Source organism: Sardina pilchardus, chromosome 20 (assembly GCF_963854185.1).
Source record: "Sardina pilchardus chromosome 20, fSarPil1.1, whole genome shotgun sequence".
Classification (NCBI taxonomy): Eukaryota; Metazoa; Chordata; class Actinopteri; order Clupeiformes; family Clupeidae; genus Sardina; species Sardina pilchardus.
This window is the reverse complement of record NC_085013.1, coordinates 4834968-4850434: the sequence shown is the minus strand read 5'-3', so window position 1 is coordinate 4850434 and position 15467 is coordinate 4834968. Positions and strand designations below refer to the sequence as shown.

Genomic DNA, 15467 nt, shown 5'->3' with positions numbered 1-15467 from the left:
GATGAACGGGGAGAGTGAAGGTGAAGTGGAATTGTAGCGCTGCTGAGGGGACTTGTGGCGGGGCATACAAATGAAGATAATCTCAGCTCGGGCGAATGAACATTTTCTGCTTAGAGGACGGGGAGATTGAAATTAGCTTTGGGACATTTGTGTGTGCGTGCGTGTGTGTGTGTGTGTGTGTGTGAGTATTAGCCCATACTTGCAGTGATGAATGATTGCGGCTATGCATGCATGCATGTACACTATGTTATAAATGGCTAATATTGGTGCTTAGGAGTCTGGGGCATGCAAACAGCTGGCAGAATTCTGCTCAACATGAGCTGTTATTGGTGCTCTTGTGCACCTATAGGAGATGCTCTCTGTACCCATGAGTGTCAAAGCTGTATTTCACCTCGAGAAGCATTTGAATCCCTTCTGTGAGAAATGTGATTGGTATGTGTGCGTGTGTGTGCATGTGTGTATGTGTGTGTCTGTGTGTGTGTGTGTGTGTGTGTGTGTGTGTGTGTGTGTATGTGTGTGTGTGTGTATGTGTGTGTGTGTGTATGTGTGTGTGTGTGTATGTGTGTGTGTGTGTGTGTGTGTGTGTGTGTGTGTGTGTGTGTGTGTGTGTGTGTGCATGTGTGTGTGTGTGTGTGTGTGTGTGTGTGTGTGTGTGTGTGCCTGTGTTCTTATGTAGTCCCTAAGTTATATGCATATTTGCTGTATTTGTGTCAGTGCATCCCCCATCCATATTCATGATTTTCTATTCATGGCCATGTCGTTGAGGTTCTGTGTATAATGCATATGGTTTGTTTCAGCCTGTATGCATTTATCGCAATTTGTGAGTAAATGAAAAGGAGTAAATGTATGTGACAGTGTGCATCCCATGACGCCTGCATGCCTGTGCAAATGCTGCACCTGGAACCCATTCAGCCAAGACTAGAACAGCCATATGTTCTTCTAATACACAATAAGGACTCAATCTCACAATAGCAAGAAGCAAATCGCTCGGTAACAGGCTACAACACAACACAGACTCCTACCAGCTAATGGTACAACGAAGCTGATGTTATGATGAAACGGCAGAGGCTTCGTCTTTTTCATCCAAAATACAAAACCTCAAAGTAGCTTTCAATCAGTTAAAAAAAAGATTTCTTTTGTTTTATTTTTAGCTTACCTTTTCAGAATAAGTGACAATGACGAAGGGATATGAGTTGTCAAAACTCTAGATTCTCATGAATTTGAGATAAATATATTCTGTTCACTCTCCTTAAAACATGATCATTTTCTTTGTTTATTTACTCTAAACAAACTATCATGCTACAAATGCAAATGTAATGTAAATATATTGCATCCTGGGATGGAACTCATCAATCTACCTCACGTCTAAGAGAACACAATGGGAAGGTTGCTTTTCATGTCATTCCATTTTTTCACAACCTCAACCTCTGTTCCAATTTTTTGGGAGATAGCATCCAACCAAATAAAGCCATGTGGGCAAGACAATGAGAGAAGCGATGAGGCATGTACGGTGGCCCTGAAGTGCAAAACACAACATAAATAAGACAACACAACACAAATAAGACAACACAACACAAAGAGAGAAATCACGGCCCCAAAGTGCACAACACAACACAAAAAGAGACAACACAACACAAAGAAGAGAAAAAACGGCCTCGAAGTGCACAACACAACGGCAAATCACACAACACAACACAAAAAGAGACAACACAACACAAAAAGAGAAAACACAACGGCAAATCACACAACACAACACAAAAAGAGACAACACAACACAAAAAGAGACAACACAACACAAAAAGAGAAAACACAACGGCAAATCACACAACACAACACAAAAAGAGAAAACACAACGGCAAATCACACAACACAACACAAAAAGAGACAACACAACACAAAAAGAGACAACACAACACAAAAAGAGAAAACACAACGGCAAATCACACAACACAGCACAAAAAGAGAAAACACAACGGCAAATCACACAACACAACACAAAAAGAGACAACACAACACAAATAAGACAACACAACACAATTAGAGAAACCTCGGCCCCGAAGTGCACAACACAACGGCAAATCACACAACACAACACAAAAAGAGACAACACAACACAATTAAGAGACAACACGAAATACCTTCGGGCCACATGAATCGTCGCTGGGACACGTACGTAGGCCTACAGCCCGCAGAAAATAGCATGCTGGGTCTTCACATGTCCATAAGAACCCACAGTAATGGAATATCCACGTTGTGTTTTATTCATAATATGTTTGGTGTATAATCCAACTCATACAAAAGCAACAAGTTCGAAACAAATCATCAGAAATCAGGAAGTAAAACAGCTTGTAACTCTGTCACCGTTCTAGATACCGTCATATACGGTAATTTTTGTGAGATCCCCCTAGTTACCATGGTAGCTACCACACATCAGAGTGATGGCTTTGCCCCAAATGTCTTTCTGCGACGAGATATTCAAAACCGGAGGAGATTGGGCAAGAGAGCTGTCAACCAGGCTCCCCAAAAATCTCCAGAATGTTAGCTTTCATTTGACACCAATATTATGCTTCTACTCAAAGGGGTTCTTGTGTAAGAGTTTTATTGTCAGTAGCCTATGCACCATTAAATCTTCGAAATATTTCAGCCTGCATGTCTCTTTAAATCTTTTAATGAATGTTACGAGGACTTTACTAGGGTTTATAAAGTAAAGTCGCATATCACTGAAATCGTCTACCCCTTGGCTTCAACGCTATCCGGTTTTCAATAGACCTCTGAAGTTCGCCTACAAAAAGGATCCAAAGCTGCCATCTTTGCCCATATAAGGAGATCCGGGAGTTAATTGAAGCTAACTGCCTATGGCAAGTTGCATTGTAAGTTAGCTTTGGGGTAGCAAAGATCAAAGTGTGCCGTCTTCACCTGCCGAAGATCACAGTATCCACTAGAAGGCACTGGACAAAACTGTGTAGGGAAAAACGTCTGCATTTCAAATGTCATCATCCCCGCGAGAGTTTAACAGGTGTGATTATTGAAAATCCCCATGTTATTTTCCCATAGAAAAAATCTCAAGATACCGGATCTCCTTATTTGGGCAAAGATGGTGGCTTTTTTGTAGGCGAACTTCAGAGGTCTATGACGAGGCATGTGGCTGACTAGTGCTGTCGTCATTCAAAGCTGGGGAGCCTGATTGACAGCTCTCTTGCCCAATCTCCTCCGGTTTTGAATATCTCGTCGCAGAAAGACATGTGGGGCAAAGCCATCGCTCTGATGTGTGGTAGCTACTACGGTAACTATAGGGGGATCTCACAAAAATTACCATATATGGTATATGACGGTATCTAGAACGGTGACAGAGTTACAAGCTGTTTTACTTCCTGATTTCTGATGATTTGTTTCGAACTTGTTGCTTTTGTATGAGTTGGATTATACACCAAACATATTATGAATAAAACACAACGTGGATATTCCATTACTGTGGGTTCTTATGGACATGTGAAGACCCAGCATGCTATTTTCTGCGGGCTGTAGGCATACGTACGTGTCCCAGCGACGATTCATGTGGCCCGAAGGTATTTCGTGTTGTCTCTTAATTGTGTTGTGTTGTCTCTTTTTGTGTTGTGTTGTGTGATTTGCCGTTGTGTTGTGCACTTCGGGGCCGAGGTTTCTCTAATTGTGTTGTGTTGTCTTATTTGTGTTGTGTTGTCTCTTTTTGTGTTGTGTTGTGTGATTTGCCGTTGTGTTTTCTCTTTTTGTGTTGTGTTGTGTGATTTGCCGTTGTGTTTTCTCTTTTTGTGTTGTGTTGTCTCTTTTTGTGTTGTTTTGTCTCTTTTTGTGTTGTGTTGTGTGATTTGCCGTTGTGTTTTCTCTTTTTGTGTTGTGTTGTGTGATTTGCCGTTGTGTTTTCTCTTTTTGTGTTGTGTTGTCTCTTTTTGTGTTGTGTTGTCTCTTTTTGTGTTGTGTTGTGTGATTTGCCGTTGTGTTTTCTCTTTTTGTGTTGTGTTGTGTGATTTGCCGTTGTGTTTTCTCTTTTTGTGTTGTGTTGTCTCTTTTTGTGTTGTGTTGTGTGATTTGCCGTTGTGTTTTCTCTTTTTGTGTTGTGTTGTCTCTTTTTGTGTTGTGTTGTGTGATTTGCCGTTGTGTTGTGCACTTCGAGGCCGTTTTTTCTCTTCTTTGTGTTGTGTTGTCTCTTTTTGTGTTGTGTTGTGCACTTTGGGGCCGTGATTTCTCTCTTTGTGTTGTGTTGTCTTATTTGTGTTGTGTTGTCTTATTTGTGTTGTGTTTTGCACTTCAGGGCCACCGTAGGCATGTCCCACAAAAACAGATAACAAACTGCAACATGCCACAAGCATAAGCCACAAGGACACATCAACATATAGATTTCTATTATGTTCTATTCCTGCATTCTGTTCACCCATTCATTCATCCATTCATCCACTCTCGCAGACCTGGTGCTTGTTATCTACTAGTGCAGTGCCCATGCAAACCATGTTTTCCAAGAAACGTGTTGCCCAATGACGTTGATGCAGGTAGATCATGTTAGATTGGTGATGAGAATCAGGCCCGTGCTGTTAGAGCTTTTTACTCTTTGCAAGGTAATAAAAAAGTGAAGGGGAAAGGCGTTTGAGTTGCAGCTAATGGCTATTAGACACATTACATACCCGTGCGTTTTTGCTGTTGTTGGGAAATGATAGCCTAAAGCTAACCGCATGCATGGCCCGTCTATGCCATGGCCATGCCAGTGCTATGAAGCGCAAGGCAACCGCGGTTGTTGATGAGTAGCCTATGCAACGTTACGTGACTTTAACAGCCTGCTTACCAACATGGGTGCATGTGTGTCGGACTCAGCATGTTTATCCAACATGAACAATCTTGAAACGGTCCGTTGTTTACGTGAGACATCGTAATTTCCATGAACACGGAGTTTGTCAGCGAAATGGGATTTTTTGTTTCTATGCTGGAGTAAGTGAGAGTGAGGGGGAGTGGCTAGTGCAGAGAGCGGTAGAATTTAATTTAACGATATCTTTGTCATTTTTTGTCCGAACATGACCAAACTTTGCACTGCACTCACGCATGTCATTAGCAATACATGTGTCAAATTTTAGGTCAGTTGAATGAGTGGTTTGAGAGTTATGCGTGGAACACACAGACAGACAGACAGAGTGACACACAGACAGACGTTCCTTGCATTAATAGATAGATACCATTCATAGTTCATACTAAAGAGAGACTGTATGCCTCAATAACATATATGCTCTCAGCATACCATAATAACAACCTAACAGTGACTACTCTCATCTGTGATGGCGTATTGAATATGATTGCGGTGTCATTTCTGAAGACTCTATCCCTCTCTTGCTGAGCGATAGAGCTGTATTAAGGCCAGGGTAGGATATTAACTGTACCAGATGTGCTCAGATCTCTGACAGCTGTCTCGGGCTGTCTCTTGCGCAGCAGGCAGCCGCGGTGGTAGAAGGCCAGCCAGTCGTTGGGGTTCAGGTGGACGGCCAGGGAGAAGTCCTCCGTGGCATTGTGGAACTGACCCAGTCTGGCATAGATCTGGCCCCGGCAGGTCCTGTGGTGCAAAGGGAACTAGGTGAGACAGAGACAAAAGAGTGCTGGCTAGAGGTTATGAGATGTGGTCATGATGTGGTCAGAACATATGTGCACATGTGTGTGCATGTGTGTGTGTGTGTGTGTGTGTGTGTGTGTGTGTGTGTGTGTGTGTGTGCGTGTGTGCGTGTGTGCGTGTGTGTGTGTGTGTGTGTGCGTGTATGTGTGTAGACTTGACTCATTATGGGTTTGATGATGTGGTGAACATATGTGGTTTGTTTCTACATTTCAGCGATAGGAAACAGTGATATGCTTTCGAAAACAAAATGGCTGAAAGTTTCAATAGCCTTGGGGACGGGGTGTTGGGGACAGGGATTGAGTGGTTTGAGCTCTGGGTAGTCATCTACCAAATGATGGCCAGGCTACACTAAAAGCGTGGCTGAAGTGAATCGCTTGTGTCACACAAAAACAAAAACAGAAGGGTTTTTTTCCCCCACTGTATACTGTATGCACAGCACATACATGCTGCTTTCGCATCTAGTGTAGCCAGTTCCACTGATTATAGTGGAAGATAAATGCAGATAGATACTCCACCGACATTCAGCTTTGTATTAGTTGGGCTTTCAGTGTAGCCTGGACCTGGACCTGACCCTCAAGTGCGGTCAGCCCCATGTGCTGCTGCCTGGAGCCCCGGTGTGGTGGTGGCCCACCTGGCCTTAGCGTTGGCCGGCTCCTGCTGCAGCACCGAGGTGAAGTCTGTGAGCGCCACCAGCAAGTTGGAGTTCTTGAAGTAGTGCTGCCCGTGGATCATCAGAGCATCTGTCCTTTTGGGGTTTATGACGTGCGCCTGCAAGTTTACAAAATGCAAACGAATATGTATTTCTGAAAAGCATTATGTGAAAACATTTAAAAAATGGGTTGAAGTGAGGCATGGGGACTGGATAGTGCTCAGCAACAAGTAGAACTGTCTACTGTAGCTCTCACTGTTCCCAGCATTCCATCATGCATCAACAACCACAATCACGATAAGTGCATTTCAATTTAGATTTAAATCACTGAAAATGTACTGTGAAAAAGCACATTTTACACAGATTTGCTTCATAGATATTAAGCTTGTCTGTGGTTTCTCTGTGTGCAGGTCAGTCTCTGTGTGTGTGTGTGTGTGTGTGTGTGTGTGTGTGTGTGTGTGTGTGTGTGTGTGTGTGTGTGTGTGTTATCTGTGTATAAGTTTGTGTGTGTATGTGATGATGTACTTTAACATAGTCATCCATGGCCAGCACTATGTCATTAGTCTGCATGTACATCTGGGCCCTCCTGAAGTACATCTCATCATCTTCTGGCCTGCATCTGATGGCGTGTGTGTAGTTGATGATGGCCAGAGTGGGCCGCCCAGTAGCTCTGAAGATTTCAGCCCTGGACTGAAAGGCATCTGGCTCATCAAAAACACAAGTGATTAGCACTGATGACTTCAGGTAGAGCCAAACCATTCGTAATTCGATTCAATTTATTAATACAGCGTGGTTAACAATGGATAGACACTTCACACAATACAACACTATAACTTCCTCGGGTTCGCAAAGAGCAGGTATCAGGGATTTGTGAGATGGAAGGGTCGGTGTGTTTGCAACAACTTTAAAATCACACCTTTCACAGATTACCTTGGAAAAAATGTATGTATTACTAATTTACTATGTGTACAAACATCAGTTGAAATTACTGGGTTGGAACATATTAAACTGAATTTCTTTTTTTTTTTGTGGCTTTCCTTTTGTGTACCATGCTTGCATATTGCCTCAGTTGTGTATCGCTCAAGCAGCACTGTTATTACCCTTGCCTCTCTGCTTGAACAAAGAAAAGTAGAAAACACCATAACAGAAGCTGTAAGGAGAAGCTGCAGCATGTCCTCATGTATTAGACTGCACACCAAGCTCTCCCAGTGAGCGCCTGAGGGAGAGGCCTTACTAATGCGCTCCAGCTGGACCGTCAGTGAGCGCATCAACACAGCATCTGCAGTCTCTCCTACAAACCAACACAACCACAACAACACAGCATCTGCAGTCTCTCCTACAAACCAACACAACCACAACAACACAGCATCTGCAGTCTCTCCTACAAACCAACACAACCACAACAACACAGCATCTGCAGTCTCTAGCACAAACCAACACAGCCACATCAGCTCAGCATCTGCAGAGTCTCTACCACAAACCAACACAACCACAACAACACAGCATCTGCAGTCTCTAGCACAAACCAACACAATCACAACAACACAGCATCTGCAGTCTCTCCTACAAACCAACACAACCACAACAACACAGCATCTGCAGTCTCTACCATAAACCAACACAATCACAACAACACAGCATCTGCAGTCTCTACCATAAACCAACACAATCACAACAACACAGCATCTGCAGTCTCTACCATAAACCAACACAATCACAACAACACAGCATCGGCAGTCTCTAGCACAAACCAACACAACCACAACAACACAGCATCTGCAGTCTCTTGCACAAACCAACACAACCTCATCAACAGAGCATCTGCAGTCTCTCCTACAAATCAACACAACCACACGTACTGTATACCGATAGCAAGCACTGGATTGTAAAAGACAAAAATTCACCACGGCAAATCTCCATAGCTCAACCTGTCTAGTATTGGTTAGTGGTGCCAAAAAACTTGATGTCATGGCAAGAGAACCAAACACAGAGTTGTGTCGTTTAAATTAGCACACCAGTTAAATGATTTGTAATTGCATGGGTAGATCTACTGCACGAAAAAGGCAAATTCCACGAGAAACAGGTCACACATTTAGGGGTTTAAGGTATGTGTGTGCTTTTCAAAATGGGGTCCCATAAGGTCTTCAGTGCAAGCAGAAACAAGCACAAGCAATAGAGCCAAAGCTGAACTAATCTTGACCTACATCGACACAGGGAGACAAATCGTAGAGGTTGGGGCAATAACGCGTAGTCAGTGACCAATGAACTGTTAGTCACGCCAGAAGGACACAACGAGGCACTGACTGGACTGACCCTGCAGTTGATGCCTTCACCACGCTGCCAATCCTCCATCAATTTCACCCAAGTGGCATCAAGCTGGCCAGCTTTCAAAAGTTTGTGATTTTATTACCATCAACAGTAGATTCTAATAATGTGCAAACTGCAGGAGCACAATCATATGAGGAAATGAATTATTGAAGCCTGTGTAACCGACTAACAATCATGATTCAGAACATTACGTTTTTTTACTTTTCAATACACCCTCAAGTCACAGTAATTGTATATTGAACATTTATTATCTGAAACATTCTCATCAGCGTACACACACACACACACACACACGTCTGGCCATTGACCTACCACCGTGCTTCTTATTGTGCTTGATGATAAAGTTGAGGTCCTCCAGGGCACTGCTGTGGTCATTTCGGAGCAGATAAATGCTGTGTCTGTGCCAGTAGCCATTCAGCAAGCCAGGCTCCAGGGATATGGCCTTTCACAGAGACAAACAATGGCATGTCCAGCCTTAAAACAGCACAGCCAAGTGGTTTAACAAAAAACAGACCAAATGCCCTCTGCTATGCCTGACTCTCAACTGATAAGCCCCTCTGGCCTGAGCGTCTGAGAGGTTTCCAGATGTAATTTTTTAGCTATTTTTAGAAAATTCAGTTTCATTATTAAAATTGACTTCCTTTTTTTTTCATAAAGTCATTATCACGTTTAATTATAACACGGGAACAATTGAGGACAGAGGGAAGAGGGCAGCTGAGTTCACCTGGTCCAGGTCCTCCAAGGCCTGGTTAAGGAGGCCGAGCTTCTTATACAACGCCCCGCGGCGGCACATGTCGAAGGCGCTGACGGCCGTCTGCTGGGCCATGGCGTGGCTCAGGTCCTCCACCTTGGCCTGCAGCTCGGCCACGGCGTCCCTGTCGGCCAGCGTCAGCGACGGGTCCACCTTCTCCAGCTCCCGGGTCTCTTCCTCGGGGCTCTCCGCCTGGTCGCCGCCGACGCCGGCCGCGCCGTGCTTGTCGCTCTCCTCCAGCGGCGGGAAGACCTCGTCGAACCAGGCCTCCCAGATGTCCCGCACCCACTCGCGCGCCGCCACGTCTGGTGCGATGCCCCAGTGCTCGGTGGAGAAGCTCTGGAAGTCCAGCTGGGTCGGCACGCTAGGCCAGCGTAGAAGGCTGCCCGACTGCCCACGCCGCAAACCGCTCTGGGGCAGGTGGCCGACAGATTCACTCCTGTTTGACAAACACACATAGTGAGAGTACACATCACATGTACAAACTAAGCTAAATGAATGTGTGTTCATGTGAAAACCAAACACAAATACTCATTGGAAAAGAGTAATTGTAATAAAGTCATCACTAATACAGAATCTGGCTTTGTGACACCCTCTACAATAGAATCATTCAACCCAAGTTTGAGTCCCACATCCGCCGTTGCAAGTCTGTGCCATTTTGGATGAAAAGCATCTGTTTTACCAGTACCAGTCACACGTAACTTTAACTTTAAACTTAGAATGCTCAAATAACTATGACTACAAATTAGGGATGCACCGATCCCACTTTTTCAGTCCCGATACCGATACCGATGCCTGGGCTCTGCGTATCGGTCGATATCCGATACCGATCCGATACCATTGTTAACTGTATACCTCACCATGTGGAAAAGACTAAAGGCATCAGGCTTGACTTGATTCTTCATTCTTTCCCTAACTAAACATTACTTTCCTAAAAAATCTAACAAAATAACACTTAGATATAAAAGGTAATGTATTATTAGTATCATTATTATTATCATTATTATCATCATTATTGATTATATTACTAGTATTAAAAATAAACAGTTGTACCAGCAGCAACTTGGAACAGCATTCAAATTCAAGTTCACAGTTATTACTAAATAATAAATCTAACAAAAAACAATTTTGCAGATAAAAATCCCATATTAGTGACATACATTGAAACACCCCTGCCAAAATGGTGTCACCCGTGAAACCCCTCTATTTACTCATAGTGGTACGGTCCCGCAGTTTCCCCACGATAAACTAATTAGTTCACACGGAGTTTGAATGGTGGTAAACGGTAGAAGTTGTACGTTTTATCTAATTATACGTTTTTAACAGCCAATTTGAACATTTGCATGTCTTTATACCAAGAACAGTTTATACAGATGAGATGAAAATGACAATGTGTTTAGTTTGAGCAGCCTATTTTGTGTTGACTGTTACACATTAAACGTGTTGCCTAAATGCAACAAAACGCATGAAGATCGTAATTAATCTATGACAAATGGTGGTTAGTATAGATATTCTTTTGATCCTATGACATAAATTTGGTATCTGTATTTATCCCACCCATGAATTTAGACACTCAGAGCACACAGTGAGGTGAGGCACACTCTAACCCGCAGCAGTGAGCTGCTGCTATAGCGGCGCTAAATGGCTGGTTGCGCGTCATGGCTCAGCCTTTTTTTGAGACTATATTAAATTCGGATCGGCCCATGGATCGGCTCATTTTTTCCGATCCCCGATCCAGCTATTTTGTTCATATCGGGGCCGATATCCGATCCAAATATCGGATCGGTGCATCCCTACTACAAATGTATAATCTCAATGTATAACATTTGGAAAGACAGAAACAAGCATCATGCATGAGCATGTAAACGCACAAACACAATGCTATCACAGAGATGAGAATCTGGGTGGTTAGAGGGAGAGATACAGACTAATGACTGCCGTTGCTGTTTATTTATAGAACGGAGATTGTTACAAAATGTGCCAAACGGTCAAACTGACAGGAGAACAGATGCAGCCATCATCAGACAGCAGCCAGCTTGCTTAAAGCACTCGTGTCGGCAATCTAATGACTAATAAACACGTCAGAGTTTCCCAGGAGAGTTGGAAACACAACGAAGAGCAGTTTTTTGAGCTGCCTCGAGGACTATCTTTGCCCATTTCTAAGGCTGGTTCTTTCTCGGAACCTTAAATAGACTGTGTCCTTTCCCTCTGTGCTCTCAGTGGCCTAGTTTCACCCTGCATTTTGTTCCAAGGTGTGGTAAGTGGCGGTAATGCTTGTTATTAGCGGAGAGTGCTGTTTACCAGTGTCATAAAGCAATTAGATTTGGTTAGGATTGCATTTTCAAGCCCGCCTCCCCAGACCTTAATGTTTTTCTCTGGCTGTATTTCTAATGAATGTTCACCTCACTCATTTAATTATTCATCATTTCTAATATTTCTTGCTACTCATTACAGGTGAAACTGCAACGGCATAACAGTGAAAAATCAAACTGCTGTTTTCAAGCTAGCTCAGGTATCAATGCTTGTTGCACATTGTATTTGAGAAATATATGATTATATACATGGATTATTCGTGGAAATAATCCACACAGTTTGTGAAACTGAAGGACTGCTTCCCAGAGAAAGCAATGCTTTCCACCTTCTGACTTCAGCTACAACTCTGAGACATGCCACATGCAGAGGTTTTCGGATGACCCTGCAATTGTGGAGTGTATCAGGGGATGGAAAGGAGGACGAGTACAGGAACCAGGTGGATGACTCTGTGCAATGGAGCAGGCTCAACCATCTGCAGCTGAACACAACTAAGACCAAGGAGTTCAGGAGATCTAAGCAACCTATGCTGCCAGTCTCCATTGAAGGGGTCAATGTGGAGGAGGTGGCACACATAGCACATAGTATACTGTAAGTATCTGGGGATACACTTGGACAATAAACTGAGACTGGTCGCTGTCAGCCAATACAGATGCACTGTATCAGAAAGGGTAGAGTTGGCTTTACTTCCTGAGGAGGCTGCAGTCATTCAATGCCTGCAGTAAGCTCCTCAGGATGCTGTACCAGTCTGTCATAGCCAGTGTCCTCTTTTATGCTGTGGTGTGCTGGGGAGGCAGCATTAAGACGAGGGACGCTAGGCAACTGAGCTGTAAGGAAAGCTGGCTCTGTTGTTGGCATTGAATTGCAGAGAAACGGACCATGAACAGAATGCTAGCGATCATGGACAATGACCGCCATCCACTACACAGCACATTCAATAAACAGAGGAGCATGTTCAGTATAGCAGTCAGACCTCTATCACTGTCATGTTCAACAGACAGGCTGAGGAGGTCCATTGTCCCCAGGGCCATGCAACATTTCAATGCCACACAAAAGTTGAGTGGATAAATGGATTTTTCAGCATGAGCCTGTCACTCTCAGCCTCTACCATCCATCATAACACTTTGTCTGCTGTCCACCTGACTGTTTTTACGGGCTATAATAGCCTTCCTACAATCTGGGCGGTGGTCATAACATATACATTGTTTAACTTATTCTTTCATGTTTTATATTTGTTCTTTAAGTCTGTTGCAAGAAATTCTAATATGTTTACATTATCTCTGCACTGTTCACGTTTGCACTACCACCATTGCACAGACTCCATACCATAGCACCTTAACATGGTCAATGCAACAAATGGTCAGTCCAAATCAGCCTGTGTAATCAATTCACTTGCCAATGTATACATTTCTGGGAGTGTTTTTTTACGTACGTGAGAGATATGTGTGTATGTTGTGTTATGGTTGTATAAGCTACTGGATGCCTAACATTTCCCACAGGCTGAATAACGTATCAATCTATCTACCTATTTACAGTATATACTGTATCTATCTACAGTATATGAATGACCACTGTGTAAGGTAATGTGTTCTAATAGACATGAACGTGGTTGGCATGCCCTGTGTAGCGGCAGCAGCTCCGTTCTCACCTGAGCAGCGTACGAGACTTCTCCTTCAGCTTGCTCAGGATCTCCGCAAGCTTGGCTGGCCTCAGCTTCCTCCCTGCCTTGCCCGCCTTGCCACGCCTGGCGTCCAGCACCACCCTTGCCCGCGTGCCGCGGCGGAGGCTTTGGGACCGGTGCCGCGCGTGCACCAGACGAGGAGCTGACGCCGGCGTCTCCTCCGCCTTCTTGTCGGACCTCTGAGAGGCCTCCGCTTGCTGGGCCTGGGCCTGGGCTGGAGGAGGGTCTCTGGCCTGCTGCTGCTGCTGTTGCTGCTGCTGTTGCTGCTGCTGGGTTTCTCTGCTGACTTGAGGCTGTCTGTGCTGCTGCGTTCCCTCCAGCTCGGAGGCGATGGAGTTCACGTCGGCCTTGATCCTGAGGCCAGCTGGGTCCTCGGTGCCGGTGCTGGGGAGCGGGGCTGAGCGAGGCCGCTGTAGCTGGCCACAGGGACAGCAAACAGAAAAAGCATTCCGTTTCACACTGACATGGATTCACTGAGCTCACACGTTTATCCAAAACAACTTCAAAGTGAGGAATAGCATTCAAGCTACTGTGAAATAGGAGAGCTGCATTTTATAAAAATAAAGATAAACAAGCATGGATGAACTCAGCAGAAATACAGGTGAGAGGGATACTAATGGAAGAAAGAAATTTGAGTTGGCCATTTTCGGTGTGCTGAGATTGAGGTACTCTAAGATTAAAGTTTGACAAATTAGACTTCATCACTCACTCCTTAATTATTAGATAATATATTATATTTGGTGACCAGAAAACATATCGGAATACGAAAAACAATCCTAGTCAATATTATTTTCACCACAGGATATCACAGAAATAAAACAACTGTTAATAACAAGAGAGAGATTTCAACTCTATTTCCCCCTCACTTTTAACTTAGACTACAAAAGCAATTTAAAAGCAAAAGGAAATTAGTGATCAAACTGACAAAGGAAGATTAGCAATTAATCCGTTTAAGCCTAATGGAAAATGGGCTGAAGTGAGTGTGAAATGTGTCACAAGGTTAATGCAGTCAACACAACAACAGTGTAATAGCTCTGTTATGCAATCACAACAGACGAAGATGAGCGACTGCAAACGCAATTAGAAGGCAGCAGACACACATGCTCAACTCAGCTGTCAAAAAACAATCTTGTTTTCTTTTGGATGACAGCGAGTGGGTCCAGGACCATGTGGAACAGATGCAGGGATATCTGATATTTGCAGCTTTGATATGTGATTGGCTGAGACGATGGAGTAAACAGTGCCGCTGAAATCTCGCGCTCTTGCAGTGCACTGACCTGGGCTGTAGCAGACTCCTCTGGCTGTGTTGATTCATCTGGCCTGAGTTCCACCATTGACTTTGATTTCTGGCACAGCACATTTTCCTGTGTGTGTGTGTGTGTGTGTGTGTGTGTGTGTGTGTGTGTGTGTATGGGTGGGTGGGTGTGTATGTGTGTGTTGAATAAGAGAGGTTGTAAGTAAGTGTACACAGCATTCTGGCAAACATTCCTTTCAATAAACCAAACATTATGTCTTTATGTCTTACACCGTGTCCTAACTGCAAGCGACGCGACCGAATGCGTGCGACAAAATCAGTTCCATCCCTGTATTTTCAATTGGAATGTCCTGACTGAATGCGATGCGACCGAACGCGACAAGTTGCTTTGCTACGCGACTTCTTCAACCCTGTTTTGTCGCGCTGTCCGTTTCTATTTTAGTCGCGTCGCGTCGCCTTGACATTAACTTCTTCACGACCTAACAAAGGTTCATTAAATAATGTTAACGGATACAATGTGGACACAAACTATCCGACAGTCGCGCAGTCGCTTACAATTAGGACACGGTGTTATGTCTGATTATGCCATTTCATAAGACACTGCAAACAAACACCGTTGTCCACTGAACTAGATGATCTAATCAAAACATTTTCTTTTGTGCTGACATACAAAGAATGAAAGAAACGTTCTTATAAAGCTTGCTTATCTCTCACAGGCCTATTTGTGCAATTTATGAAGACATTCGGTTCAATTTCGCATGCCAGGAAACAAGGTTACAGGTGACTTGTATTTTCAATGTGTGGTTTCAAGGTGGTGTAGCTGGACTTTGGGTGGAAAACTGACCACAGAGGTGCCGTGCTGCTCTG

General features: G+C 43.9%; 1 protein-coding gene across 1 annotated transcript in view; it reads right to left on the bottom strand.

Moving 5' to 3' along the window:
- Positions 1–15467, bottom strand: part of ttc6 (tetratricopeptide repeat domain 6) — a 43932-nt gene that overhangs the window by 17662 nt on the left and 10803 nt on the right. Inside the window, exons 9-16 of the mRNA XM_062523448.1 lie at positions 15445–15467; positions 14623–14709; positions 13313–13761; positions 9328–9793; positions 8916–9045; positions 6801–6976; positions 6258–6394; positions 5400–5569 (exon numbers count right to left, since the gene is read on the bottom strand). The exon at positions 15445–15467 is cut by the window's right edge and continues 85 nt beyond it. Of these exons, the coding sequence (XP_062379432.1) occupies positions 5400–5569; positions 6258–6394; positions 6801–6976; positions 8916–9045; positions 9328–9793; positions 13313–13761; positions 14623–14709; positions 15445–15467 (1638 nt within the window). The remainder of the gene's footprint in view (positions 1–5399; positions 5570–6257; positions 6395–6800; positions 6977–8915; positions 9046–9327; positions 9794–13312; positions 13762–14622; positions 14710–15444) is intronic.